The sequence below is a fragment of the Macaca fascicularis genome, chromosome 11, assembly GCF_037993035.2.
Source record: "Macaca fascicularis isolate 582-1 chromosome 11, T2T-MFA8v1.1".
In the NCBI taxonomy this organism is placed as follows: Eukaryota; Metazoa; Chordata; class Mammalia; order Primates; family Cercopithecidae; genus Macaca; species Macaca fascicularis.
Genome location: NC_088385.1, coordinates 129,007,503 through 129,021,627, shown reverse-complemented (window position 1 = coordinate 129,021,627; position 14,125 = coordinate 129,007,503). Strand labels below are relative to the sequence as shown.

The window sequence follows — 14,125 nt, the reverse complement described above, 5'->3', positions numbered from 1 at the left end:
TTGATGCTTGCTGGCTAAACAAAACAAGAGTCTTTGTGGGCCCTAAAGCTCAATTATTCTTCCTCTCAGACTGAACAGTTGCAAGCTATGGGAGAGAGGCTGTCACACTAGGCTCAAATGAAGCCAATCTGCAGAAAGGAGGTTTTCAGTTGTCTGCATTTCCCTCCAGACATCTTGCCACCGTCATCGTCATTGCCACACAGTTGCGGACACTTACTGAGTACTCACTATGTCTTAGGAACTACATTAAGTATTTGATATCCATTCAATCACTTCCACATCTTCCAAAGGCATGAATCTACAGGAAGGATGAATCCTAGGAAACAATTTTCAGAAAGTAGCAGATGGAGGAAGAAGGAAAAAACTCCTCCTTTTCCTTCTCTTGGTAAATGATAATATTTTTACTCCTCGCAGATGGTGCCTCCCTGGAATATCTTCAGCAGCGGCAAAGGCAGATTCCTCTGGACTGCCTGGGCCTTTTCACGCGGCTTTCACTCCTCCATTACCTTCCCCTCTGGGACCCTCTTGGAATGGATGGTTTGGGGGGCATGGAAAGATATCAAGGCAGAAGAGGTGAGGCAGAAAGGGGAAGGGGTGGAACTTGTGGCATGAAGGAGGAATTTTACAATGTGAGAGAGAAAAAGGAGAGGAGACAGGAGGGGAGGAGAGAAAAGCGAAAGCAGAGGGGAGGGGAAGAAGAGGGAGAGGAAGCAAGAAGGAAAGGGGGAGGAGGAAGCTGGGGAGAGGGCCGGAATGGAGTTTGAATCTCCCCCGTGAAATAGCACCCTATGCAACAGACAAACTATGTCTGGAATTTCCTGCCTGCTGAGCAACACCATTCAACCCAGATGCAGCTCTCAAGCTCATGTTCAGTCACACATGTTCCAGTCAGAGCTCTTAACGGAACTTTAAAAGATGCAAGTCTAGGCCAGGCGCGGTGGCTCATGCCTGTAATCCCAGCACTTTGAGAGGCCGAAGCAGGTGGACCACCTGAGGTTAGGAGTTCAAGACCAGTCTGGCCAACATGACGAGACCCCATCTCTACTAAAAATACAAAAATTAGCCAGGCTTGGTGGCTCATGCCTGTAATCCCAGCTACTTGGGAGGCTGAGGTACAAGAATCACTTGAACCTGGGAGGCAGAGGCTGCAGTGAGCCAAGATGGCGCCACTGCATTCCAGCCTGGGCGACAGAGCAAGACTCTGTGTAAAAAAAAGAGACATAAGTCTGTTATTAGTTTAAAAAGTATCCTTCTGGTGGTATTCTTTTTCTCCCACATGCATAAAATTCCCCTATTGTGCAACACTCTCAAAGTGCTGGGGGAGATTCAAAAGCATTACACTTACCAAGGGATACACCGGGGCACTTTCATCCCTTTCGAACAGAATGTCCTCTGTGGTGCTGGACACCAGTGACTCCCTGGAGATCCCTGCTTCAGACTGGATGTTGGATACTCTACTTTCTTGTCCCTCCTCTCTGTTTTCTGGCTCCAAATCCCTTCTTTCTCGTCCCAGTTCGTCTTGGAGCATCCAGTCGGTTTTCTCCTCAAGCTCTCCTGAGGGCTGCCTTTCAGGGGAACTAATCTGTTGTTCCTCAGGACTGATTTGATCCAAATCAAGAAATTCAAGTTGTGTGCTTAGGCCTCTTAAAAGCTCATCTGTTTCTGCATCCTCCAATTGTAAGGAAGGCTTTGACTTGCTACCTCTTTGGGCTTTCTTTAAAAAGAAATACAAGATCATGATTCCACATGCAGTACGTGCTGCTACACTCACCATTTATTCTCCTTTTCTATTCCCAGTCAGCCAGTCTCAGTGTTAGCCTCAGCTAGGAATGATGAAATGTTTTTTAAAAGAGGCTGGAACATTTTGTACTTAAAAAACAAAACAAGATGGGGTGCAATGGCTCATGCCTGTAATCCCAACACTTTGGGAGGCCAAGAGGGGAGGATCACTTGAGCCCAGGAGTTCAAGACCAGCCTGGGCAACATAGTGAGTGACACCTTCTCTCTACCCAAAATGAACAAAATTAGCTGGATATGGTGGTGCATGCCTGTAGTCCCAGCTACCCAGGAGGCTGAGGTAGGAGGATCGCTTGAGCCTGGGAGGTCGAGGCTGCTTGTGAAAGATCATGCCACTGTACTCCAGCCTAGGTGACAAAGTGAGACCCCAGGAAGGAAGGAGGGACAAGAGGAAAGAAGGGAGAAGAAGGGGAGGGTAGGGGAGAGAGAAAAGAAAAAGATAAAAAATAAAAAGAAAAAAGAAAAGAACAGAACAGGACAAACACGGTGTGTTCCAGAGTATTCTTGGCCTACCAGCAGACCCACAATGGCAAAATCATTCTTCTAAGTGGCACTAGTGGTCTCCAAAAGGCTGACTAGTTACAGAGAGTGACCTATTCTTAGGCCACAGCTAAGTTCTCCTACTGGGAGCAGTCTGTGGGAAGCCTACACTCCTATTATCATACCGACTCCATTCTAAGGCGAGCACCTCAGCTGTGGCACCCACCTTCCCCAGGAAACTTTCCCTGGCCATCCTCCAAACTGGGTTAAGAGGCCCTGTTTCATCTCCTGTGCATCTTTCAGTCACTGCACTCATGGGTCTGCCTCCCTACACACCTTAGAGCTCCTTAAAAGAATGGATTGTGGCCGGGCACGGGGGCTCCTAGCACTTTGGGAGGCCGAAGCTGGTGGATCACCTGAGGTCAGGAGTTTGAGACCAGCCTGGTCGACATGAGTGAAACTCTGTCTCTACTAAAAATACAAAAAATCTGCCAGGCGTGGTGGCGGACGCCTGTAATCTCAGCTACGCAGGAAGCTAAGGCAGGAGAATCACTTGAACCCAGGAGGCAGAGGTTGCAGTGAGCCGAGATCACAACATTGCACTCCAGCCGGGGCAACAAGAGTGAAACTCTGTCTCGAAAAAAAAAAAAAAAGGAATGGATTGTGGCCGGGCATGGTGGCGTGTGCCTGTAATCCTAGCACTTTGGGAGGCCAAGGTGGGCAGATCATTTGAGGTCACATGTTTGAGACCAGTCTGGCCAACATGGTAAGATTGAAATCCCATCTCTACTGAAAATACAAAAAATTAGCTGGGCGTGGTGGCGGATGCCTGTAATCTTAGCTACTCAGGAGACTGAGGCAGGAGAATAGCTTCAACCCAGGAGGCAGAGGTTGCAGTGAGCTGCAATTGTGCCACTGTACTCCAGCCTGGGCGACAGAGTGAGGCTCTGTCTCAAAAAAAAAAAAGGAATGGATTGTATCTTACTTGGTTTTGTGTTCCCATAGTCTGGCCTATACTAAGCATTCAATTAATGATTCTGAATGAATTGACGATTGAATGAAGATGACTACTTACTGGGAAAATTCCTGATGTGATTGACTGGGAATCGGTAATCTGTGTCTCCAAACGGATCATGGACTCTGTGACTTCTTGGGGCTCCACTGTGGTTTCTTCCTGTATTCCTGAAGCCTCCTTCTCCTGGGCTTCTCCAGCCACTTCCTCAGTTTCTTCCATGACAATCTTTTTGTCCTCCTTCCCCTCCTCCTCCTTCTCTTCCTCCTCCTCCTCCTTCTCTTCCTCCTCCTCCTTCTCCTCCTCCTCCTCCTCCTCCCCTCCCTCCTCACCCATTTTCCTCTCCTCCTCCTGAGACTCTCTCCATGCTAATGTGTCATCTTTTGATTCCTGTTGTAGATTTTCTACTTCTTTATAATTTGGATTAGGTTCCTCCTCTGCTTTCATTTCTGTTTCTCCATTTTCTCCTGTTGCTTCTCCGGGAGCTTCTTCTGCATCTGACATTCTTCTCTGTAGAGTTTCCTCTAGAGAGATTTTGACCATAATAACCAGTCAGCCCTCGGCTTCCCATTTCCATCTCCTAGTGCACTAGCCTATTGATGAAATGTGAACAAATGGCTCTGGCCCCTTTCCACAGGATAAAAAGAATGTCATGTTTCTGAACAGGCACGGTGGCTCATGACTGTAATCCCAGCACTTTGGGAGGCCAAGGCAGATGGATCACCTGAGGTCATGAGTTTGAGACCAGCCTGGCCAACATGATGAAATGCTGTTTCTACTAAAAATACAAAAATTAGCTGGGTGTGGTGGTGAGTGTCTGTAATCCCAGCTACTTGGGAGGCTGAGACAGGAGAATTGCTTGAACCTAGGAGGTAGAGGTTGCAGTGAGCCAAGATCTGCCACTGCACTCCAGCCTGGGTGACAAAAGCAAACTTCTATCTCAAAAATAAAAATAAAAAAAGAATGTCATATTTCTGGCCAGGCGCAGTGGCTCACACCTGTAATCCCAACATTTTGGGAGGCTGAGGCAGGAGGATCACTTGAGGTCAAGAGATTGAGACCAGCCTGGCCCACAACAGACCAGCCTTCCCACGCATGGCTGGGAAATCTTAAAGTATATGTATTTGTGGCCCAGATCTTAAAAATATTGATCCAGGGCCGGGCGCGGTGGCTCACACCTGTAATCCCAGCACTTTGGGAGGCCGAGACAGGTGGATCACGAGGTCAGGAGATCGAGACCATCCTGGCTAACGCGGTGAAACCCGGTCTCTACTAAAAAAATACAAAAATTAGCCCGGCGCGGTGGTGGGCGCCTGTAGTCCCAGCTATTCGGGAGGCTGAGGCAGGAGAATGGCTTGAATCTGGGAGGCGGAGCTTGCAGTGAGTGGAGATGGCACCACTGCACTCCAGCCTGGGCGACAGAGCGAGACTCCGTCTCAAAAAAAAAAAAAAAAAAATATTGATCCAGGGCCTGTCAACTTTCTAGGAATAAACACCTTGTAGTCTTTTTACCCATTTAAAATATATTCATGGCCGGGCGCGGTGGCTCACGTCTGTAATCCCAGCACTTTGGGAGGCCGAGGCGGGTGGATCATGAGGTCAGGAGTTCGAGACCATCCTGGCTAACATGGTGAAACCCCGTCTCTACTAAAATTACAAAAAATTAGCCAGGCGTGGTGGCGTGCACCTGTAGTCCCAGCTACTCGGGAGGCTGAGGCAGGAGAATGGCGTAAACCCGGGAGGCGGAGCGGAGCTTGCAGTGAGCCGAGATTGTGCCACTGCACTCCAGCCTGGGAGACAGAGCGAGACTCCGTCTCAAAAAAAAAAAAAAAAAAATATATATATATATATATATATATCTCTATTCATATTCCCACAGGCAGCGAAATGCATAACCCACATATTAGCAATAATTCTAGAAACAGGAATACGAGAAGAAGCAGGGTAGCCTAGTGGTTAAAAGCAAGGGCCTTGCTGTCAGCTTGTCCTAGCATTGAATCCCATTTCCCCCACGTACTTGTTCTGTGACCTTGGGCAAGTCACTTTATCCCTCAGAGTCTACATTTTCTCATGGGCAAAATAAAAAGAATAATCCTAAATTCTAGGGTTGTTGTAGAGAACAGATAACATATAAAATGCTCAACACAATTCTGGCACATACAGCTTGAAAAAGTGGTAGCAATTGTTATTATTCGAGAGAAAAGCAACCCTAACGACCCTAACATGTAAAGAAATGAACAGTTTGAAAGCCTTCTGACATATTCTCTCATTTATTCCTTACAACAAACAAGAGTTTGAACTAGGAAAACAATAAGGATGGATACTTTATCCCTAAAGAGTTGGACCCAGAACAAAAAAAAAATCCCCACATTTTCGGCGACATTAGAATAAGAGAACTCAACTCTTTGAAACTAAAGTCCCAAAGAGTACAGGGTAGTAAAGGTATTTCTATTTCTTAATTTCTTTCTCGGCACTAAATGTATCAGCTCCTCAAATTCATCTCTGGTAAATAAAATAAAATAAAATAAAATAAATAATGAACGAATAAATGAGTTTGAGGCTCTGAGAGGTGAAGTGACTTATTCAAGATGACACCGCTAGTAAGAAAGAGATCTCTGTGGCACTTAGTTTCTCCAGCTGAAAAATTACTGCTGATTCCTGTCTAGGGCTCTGACCACCGAGCCTCTTCTGACTGAGCCCAACTTCGCAGGAGCATCTGGACAGCCGGGTTGGAGCCGCAGGGGTTTGGGGCAGAGGTGCCAGGTGCGTGGCTCTGCAGGGGAATTAAAGCCCAGGTGCGGCCTCTGCCCCCAACTCAGGTCTCCCTGGAGCCGCCCCAGGCCCCACAAGGGCAGGTCGGGTGAGCGCCCCACAAGGGGCGCCAGACCCCGCCAGGCCAGGGCCCCCTCGCCAGGGCCGCGTGGCCTCCGTCCCGGACTTACAGAGAGCACCCACCCCGGTCTTCAAAAGGCCGGAGTCGTCCCACCGCCTGGACCCCTCAGCCACCTCCCGGGCGTCTTTCCAGCGGCAGCCACCTTCTCCACCAGCTCCCTAGTTCTGGTTACCACCCAAGCCCCGTCCCCATGGCAACCGCCGCCGCCGGAAGCGACAGGCCCTAAAGGACAGGCAGGGCGGTGGTCACGTGCCCAGGAAGCGGTGACGAGCGTGGCCGACGCGCCCCCTGCCGGTCGCTGACGGCATAGGCTTTCCTCGCTTTTCTCTCCTTCCTGCGCTCGCGCGATCCCCACCTTTTCACATGGTCCCGTCCCCTGAGAAGCTGCAGCAGCCAATACTGCCAATTTTTACTTTCCACAGCCTTGGCAAGATGGGGTGGAGTAGTATGAACTCGGATACAATTCTCTTTTCCAAAAGCAAACTGAATTTCCAGGTCTCATGGATGCAGCACACAACTGTCCTGCCCGCCTCCTCACCAGGCACCGCGTGTAGGAGACAATTCCAGCTGGCTGAGGGCAGATACGACACAGGGTGCACCAGCTTGCAGTTCTCAGCACAAGGCGTTTCTGCAAAACCAGTCTGGCTAAACCTATTAGGATCATTCCACGTCAAAGTGGCTCTCCACTGACATCTCATGGAAGACGGCAACAGGTGGCCACGTGGGTTTCCACTGGGAGCCCTGCGGGAAACCAGCCAGAGCCACTGAGGCAGAAGGCTGTCTGCTGCTGTCATTTGAGGAGAATGTGAATAATTCTCCCTGCCCACAATGCCACGCCCCAGTGATGGTAATTTGATTAATAGGCATACATCTCAAAATAAAAAAGGATAAACTGAGGCAAGCTGTTTTTATTATAGTCAGAAACTTTATCAAATAGAGACTGGAAAATACTTGGAATCAGAACATGCAATTTAAACAGCAAACACTGGTAAACACAGCATGTCTGTGGCTACCAGAGGGGAATACGTGTGGCTGTTGGGTCAAATAGAGTTTGAGGGAATTCGCCCAATAGGAGGGCTTTGGAATTGAGTGTGAGAATCTGTGGCTGGAAGCACACAGCAATACTGATCCCATCAAGGCGAGCTGGTATCTGTATCCAACCACAGCAAAACCAGTCCCAAGGAATACAGGGCTTGCTTGGCAGAACTGCCAAAACAGAAAGTGGTGTGCAAGAACTGGGGAAATGAACACTGATACCACGGAGAGGAGAAAATAATTTAAAGCATCGGCAGGAATCGCTGAGACCCATTTTACCATCTTAAAAGAGACAAAAAATAAAAGGGAGGAAGAATAAGCATTTTCAAGAGGTCTGATCTACTCATTCCTATCCACACCTCAGCGGTTTACAAAATAGCGCTGATCTCAAGGCATAGCCAGGAGGCTCAAGTATAAAAAGTCGAACTAGCAGTGGGCTGGGCGCAGTGGCTCATGCCTGTGATCCCAGCACTTTAGGAGGCCAAGGCAGGAGGACTGCTTGAGCCCAGGAATTCGAGACCAACCTAGTCAACACAGGGAGACCCTCTCTCTACAAAAAATAAATTAGCTATGCATGGTGGTGCACGCCTGTGGTCCCAGATACTTGGGTGGCCGAGATAGTGCCCAGAGGGTCAAGGCTTCCGTGAACCTTTATCACAACACTGCACTCCAGTATGGGTGACAAAGCAGGACCTTTTCTCCAAAAAACAAAATGGAGGGGTTCTTATTACCGAATTGAAAGGAGCTTCCTGCCCTCTGGAGAGCTTGCTTCCTCCTAAAGAGGAAGCTGACACGACACCACACTGGGCCACCTGGGGAACCTCCAGGCTTTCCCTGTTCTCCAAAGGGAGCTACTATGGCCCTAGCGGCCCAGCTGCTGAGGAAGCATGGAACTACTTAGCAATTTCCGTATCTACAGCAGCAAGGCCTCAGTGCAAAGAAATATGTTGGTCAAAGCCGGACTTCACAATTGCTAGCTTGTTTTGCCCAACTTTCTATGAAGCTCTTCTGACCCCTTCTGAGCTTTGGTTTGAGAGGGTCATAAGAAATTCAGTTGGGGTGACAACAGGGTCATATCAGCACTGTAAAACTCTTTATTAAAAATAATCATCATCATCACACCAGTACCTGCCGGAATAACTTCCGCCCACTTGCCCACAGTTCCTATTTAGGGAATTCCTATTCAGGGCCGTGGCCTAATTTGCGAAAGAGGCCAAGCATAAGTTTTTAAGAATGTCTTAATCCAGGGAGATTACACTAGTGGGCCACAGCACTGCCACCACCCAGAAGTTCAGGCTACAAGCCTCTTCCAGATCCTTATGCTTCAGGGAGAGAAGACAAGGAGGAAATCCCTAGACCCAAGTCCAGGGCAAGGGAAGATGCTTTCCTGTTACTGTTCCTCAGGGACAATCATCTTTGCAGAGGAATAATGTTGCACCTGGAAGAAAGAAGAAAAGGAATGGCGTAAGTTTGGAGGCTCCCTATAGGAAGGTCAGAGGCCGAGCCCTTCTGACCTTTTCACCAATGTTCTTTCATTCTTTTAAATCAAATGCCCAGTGCATGAATGAACCGGAGAGTCCCAGGAGAGACACTGGGGCTCCCTCTGCTTCTACAGCTGTAGTCTCGTTCCTACCACGAGGATTTATCTGCAGTTTCCAAACGAACTGGGGATTCCCATTATTCCCCAATGTCTCCCCAGCCTTCCCCTCCAGCTTCACGTTTAACAAACACTCAAATGATGCCCCAGTGAGAATGAACAGAAACAGACACTTTACCCCAGCAGTCCTTTTCCTGCCCAACGTGTTGGAACAAGTCTAAGCTGGTGTTTCTCCCCGCTGCGGATCACTGTCACATTCAGGGGCTTCTGAAAAGAAAATAAGCTCGTTTTGTGTTCAGCCTTGTTAGTACTCACAGTTACAGGCTAAAATGCTGAGATCCCATTTTTTGCCTATCACATTGGTAAAGATTTTCATTTTCAGCATAATCCTGTGGTTGGTGAGAAGGTAGGAAACATGGCACTGCGCTCTCAGGGCAGCCAGGGTGCTGACCTTAGTACCATCTTCCTCAAAAAATACGTGTCCCCCCACCAACAATTTTTAAAAGGTATGTCCAAGGTACATAGTACACAATTACAAGATGACATACAAATGAAGTGTTCATTCCAGGGCTGTGTAGAAATCCAAAAACTGAGAACATCAGAAATGTCCATCAATAGGTATTGTTCAAATACAGTACAGAGAATGAAGGGTTTTAGTCAAAACAAAACAAAAACCCCACCAAAGTATGAACCTATTTGATAGCATTTTATTTTCTTTCTTTCTTTCCTTCTTTTTGAGACAGAGTCTCACTCTATCACCCAGGCTGGAGTGCAGTGGCGCAATCTTGGCTCACTGCAACCTCTGCTTCCCAGGTTCTAGCAATTCTCGTGCCTCAGCCTCCCAAGTAGCTGGGACTACAGGCGCCCGCCACCACACCTGGCTAATTTTTACATTTTTAGTAGAGATGGGGTTTCACTATGTTTGGCCAGGATGGTCTCAGAACTCCTGATCTCAGGTCATCCGCCCGCCTCGGCCTCCCAAAGTGCTGGGATTACAGGCGTGAGCCACCGCGCCCGGCCAATAATATTTTCTAAAAGGACACCTGTGTTGCTCTAGCATGTGAAGTTTTCTGGAAGAACATGGAAAAACTTGTTACGAGTGGTTACATCCAGAGAGGATTAGTCCTTTGGAATAAGAGGAAGATGTTTACTTTTATATATTTCCATATCATTAATTTTTTAACCATGAGTATGTATTGCTTTATTTTTCTGAGATAGAGTCTTGCTTTGTTGCTCAGGCTGGAGAGTAGTGGTGCAATCTCAGCTCACCACAACCTCAGCCTCCCAGGTTCAAGCGATTCTCATGCCTCAGCCTCCTGAGTAGCTGGGACTACAGGCATGCAGCATCATGCTCAGCTAATTTTTTATGTATATTTAGTAGAGACAGGGTTTTGCCATATTGGCCAACCTGGTCTCAAACTCCTGGGCTCAAGTGATCTGCCCACCTCAGCATCCCAAAGTGCTGGGATTTTGGGTGTGTGCCACCATACCTAGCATGTTTTTTTGTTTTTTTTTTTGAGATGGGTTCTCTGTCGCGTAGGCTGGAGTGCAGTGGCACAATCTTGGCTCACTGCAACCTCTGCCTCCCGGGTTCAAGCGATTCTCCTGCCTCAGCCTCCTGAGTAACTGGGATTACAGGCACACGCCACCACACCCGGATAATTTTTGTATTTTTAGTAGAGATGGGGTTTCACCATGTTGTCCAGGCTGGTCTTCAACTCCTGATCTCAGGTGATCCACCCCCCTCGGCCTCCAAAGTGCTGGGATTACAGGCATGAGCCACCGCACCCAGCCTGTATATAGTACTTTAATTTAAAAAATTAAAATTAAAGCGGGGGGAGTACATACCAAAGAAAATTACAAATTAAAATACGATATCCAGGCATGGTGGCTCATGCCAGTAATCCTAGCACTTTGGGAGGCAGGAAGATCACTTGTGCCTAGGAGTTGAAGACCAGGCTGGGCATGGTGAAACCCTGACTCTACAAAAAGTATAAAGATTAGCGAGGCATGGTGATGTGCACCTATAGTCCCAGTTACTTGGGGGGCTGAGGCAGGAGGATTGCTCAAGTCTGGGAGGTCGAGGCTGCAGTGAGCTGTGACTGCACCACTGCACTCCAGCCTGGGCAATGTAGTAAGACCCCGTCTCAAAAAAATAAAAATAATCAAAACAAGATGCCATCAAAATCTAAAACTTCTATGTATCAAATGACACTATGAACAGAGTGAAAAGGCAACCCACATGACAGGAGAATATACATGCATGCTGGGTACGGTGGCTCACGCCTGTAATCCCAATACTTTCAGGGGCCCAGGCAGGAGGATTGCTTCAGCTCAAAAGTTCAAGACCAGCCAGGCAACAGAGGGAGATCTCGTCTTTACAAAAAGTATATATATTTTTTTAATCAGCCAGGTTTGATGGCGCACATCTGTAGTCCCAGCTACTTGGGAGGCTGAGGTGGGAGGATCACTTGAGCCCAGAAGCTCAAGGCTGCAGTGAGCCATGAATGTACCACTGCACTCCAGCCTGGGTGACAGAGCGAGATTCTGTCTTAAAAAAAAAAAAGAAAGAAAGAAAGAAAAAAGAAAATACATGCAAATCATATATCTAATAAGGATTTAATATCCAGAACATATGAAGAACTCCTATACCTCAACATCAACAAAAAATCTGATTAGAATATGAGTAGGCCTGGCACGGTGGCTCATGCCTGTAATCCCAGCACTTTTGGAGGCCGAGACGGGTGGATCACGAGGTCAGGAAATCGAGACCATCCTGGCTAACACAGTGAAACCCCATCTCTACCGAAAATACAAAAAATTAGCCAGGCGTGGTAGTGGGCGCCTGTAGTCCCAGCTACTCGGGAGGCTGAGGCAGGAGAATGGCGTGAACCCGGGAGGTGGAGCTTGCAGTGAGCTGAGATCGCACCACTGCACTCCAGCCTGGGCGACAGAGCGAGACTCCGTCTCAAAAAAAAAAAAAAAAAAAAAGTTCATATATTAAAGTTAAAAAAAATTTTAGAAACCTTAAACATAGAATGACCACATGATGCAGCAATTAAATTTCTGGGCACATATACAATGAAATGAAAGCAGGGATTTGAACAGATATTGGTACAACCATGTTCACAGCAGCACTGTTCACAACAAAAAGGTGTAAGCAATCCCAGTGTCCACTGACTAATGAATGGATAAAAATAATGTGGTGCATACATACAGTAGAATATTATACAGCCTTTAAAAGGAAGGAAATTCTGACATATGCTGTAACACAGATGAACCTTGAAGACATTATGCTAAGTGAAATAAGCCAGAAAAAACCTATACAGTATCCTGTAATCCCAGCACTTTGGCAGGCAGAGTTTAAGTCCAGCCTGGCCAACATGGCAAAACCTCATCTCTACTAAAAATACAAAAATTAGCCGTGCCTGGTGGCAGGCGCCTGTAGTCCCAGCTACTCGGGAGGCTGAGGCAAGAGAATGGCATGAACCCAGGAGGCGGAGTTTGCAGTGAGCCAAGATGGTGCCGCTGCACTCCAGCCTGGGCGATAGAGCGAGACTCTATCTCAAAAAAAAAAAAAAAAAAAAAAATTAGCTGTGCCTAGTGGCACACGCCTGTAGTCCCAGCTACTCAGGGAGGCTAAGACAGAAGAATGGCTCAAACCTGGGAGGTGGAGGGTGCAGTGAGTGGAGATTGCGCCACTGTACTCCAGCCTGGGCAACAGAGCGAGACACCATCTCAAAAACAAAACAACACCAAAAAAACTATACAGAATGTAAAGATTTCACCTAGATGAGGTCCCTGGAGTAGTCAAATTCATAGAGACAGAAAGTAGGATGGTGGGTGCCAGGGGCTGTGGAAAGTGGGAATGGAGAGTTAGTGTTTAATGGAGATTGGGTTTCAGTTTAGGAGGGTGAAAAAGTTCTGGAGATGGGAGATGGGTGGGGTGATGTTTGTAAAACAATGTGAACATACTTAATGCCACTAAAGCGTAGATTTTTTAATGGTTAAAATGGTAACTTTTTTTTTTTTTTTTTTTTGAGACAAAGTTTCGCTCTTGTCACCCAGGCTGGAGTGCAATGGCGCGATCTCGGCTCACTGCAACCTCTGCCTCCCGGGTTCAAGCAATTCTCCTGCCTCAGCCTTCAGAGTAACTGGGATTACAGGTGCCCGCCAGGACGCCCGGCTAATTTTGTATTTATAGTAGAGATGGGGTTTCACCATGCTGGCCAGGCTGGTCTCCAGCTCCTGACCTCAGGTGATCCGCCCACCTGGGCCTCCCAAACTGCTGGGATTATAGGCGTCAGCCACCGCTCCCAGCCTAAAATGGTAATTTTTTATTATTATATATATATTTACCACACACAAAAAAAATATGTCAGGTTTATCAGTGGAATCTCTAAATCTAAGAAAATACAGCATAGGCCAGGCACAGTAGCTCATGCCTGTAATCCCAGCACTTTGGGAGGCCAAGGCAGGAGGATCATGAGGTCAAGAGATCGAGACTGTCCTGGCCAACATGGTGAAATCCCGTCTCTACTAAAAATACAAAAATTAGCTGGGCGTGGTGGCAGGCATCTGTAGTCCCAGCTACTCAGGAGGCTGAGGCAGGAGAATCGCTTGAACCCAGGAGGTGGAGGTTGCAGTGAGCTGAGATCACGCTACTGCACTCCAGCCTGGTGACAGAGCGAGACACCATCTCAAAAAAAAAAAAAAGTCATTTCCTACCAGATTGTCAAAGAATACCTATGTCATTGCCGAAGACTATAATATAGTTGGGAGGGCTAGAAACAGATGCACTCATGGGTGCTACTTGAGAGAACGTGCACTGGCACAAGCTTCTTGGAGGACACCTTGACAAGATCTATGAAGGGTAAATGTGCACTGCCTTTAACTCAGTAATGACACGTCTAGCAACACGGCAGAAATTCTCCCACAGGCAAGGATACTCACTACACCACTGTTTGTTATGGCCAAACACTGGAAACAACCTAAATGTTGAATATGGGAGGCTGGCTAAGTAAAAGATGGTGAACCGACCAATGGGATATGGTGGGATCATTCAAAGGAATGAAGATACACATGTGCTGACACAGAATTCCCTTCAAAGTGGGCAGAAATGCAGAGCAACATGTACACTAGGCCTTTTCTGTGTCATCTTTGTCAAAAAGCAATCACAGCTAGGCGTGGCAGCTCATGCTTAATAATCCCAGTGTTTTGAGGGGCTGAGGCCGGAGGCTCATTTGAGCCCAGGAGTTCTAGACCGGCCTGGGCAACATAGCAAGACCCTGTCTCTATAAAATGAAAAAAA

General features: G+C 47.4%; 2 protein-coding genes across 22 annotated transcripts in view; both read right to left on the bottom strand.

Annotated features, from left to right (window-relative positions):
• Positions 1 to 6,348, bottom strand: part of CFAP251 (cilia and flagella associated protein 251) — an 86,485-nt gene extending 80,137 nt beyond the window's left edge. For 8 of the 18 annotated variants that reach the window (XR_012420788.1, XM_065524972.2, XM_065524973.2 and 5 more), the window contains exons 1-2: positions 3,353 to 3,819; positions 1,346 to 1,714 (exon numbers count right to left, since the gene is read on the bottom strand). Coding sequence is in view for 15 of the 18 variants with exons in the window: in XM_065524972.2 (XP_065381044.1) it covers positions 1,346 to 1,714; positions 3,353 to 3,793 (810 nt within the window). In the remaining 3 variants the exon portion in view is untranslated. Of the gene's footprint in view, positions 1 to 1,345; positions 1,787 to 3,352; positions 3,820 to 4,801; positions 4,906 to 6,231 lie in introns of those variants that run through there. The other 10 variants (XM_045366136.3, XM_074008143.1, XM_074008154.1 and 7 more) reach the window with 6 other exon arrangements.
• A 727-nt stretch (positions 6,349 to 7,075) lies between these two features.
• PSMD9 (proteasome 26S subunit, non-ATPase 9) overlaps positions 7,076 to 14,125 on the bottom strand; it is a 29,934-nt gene continuing 22,884 nt past the window's right edge. For 2 of the 4 annotated variants that reach the window (XM_005572468.5, XM_074008156.1), the window contains 2 exons: positions 8,993 to 9,081; positions 7,076 to 8,655 (listed from right to left, as the gene is read on the bottom strand). In XM_005572468.5, coding sequence (XP_005572525.2) covers positions 8,628 to 8,655; positions 8,993 to 9,081 — 117 coding nt within the window. In that variant the 3' untranslated portion in view covers positions 7,076 to 8,627. The remainder of the gene's footprint in view (positions 8,656 to 8,992; positions 9,082 to 14,125) is intronic. The other 2 variants (XM_045366143.3, XM_074008157.1) reach the window with 1 other exon arrangement.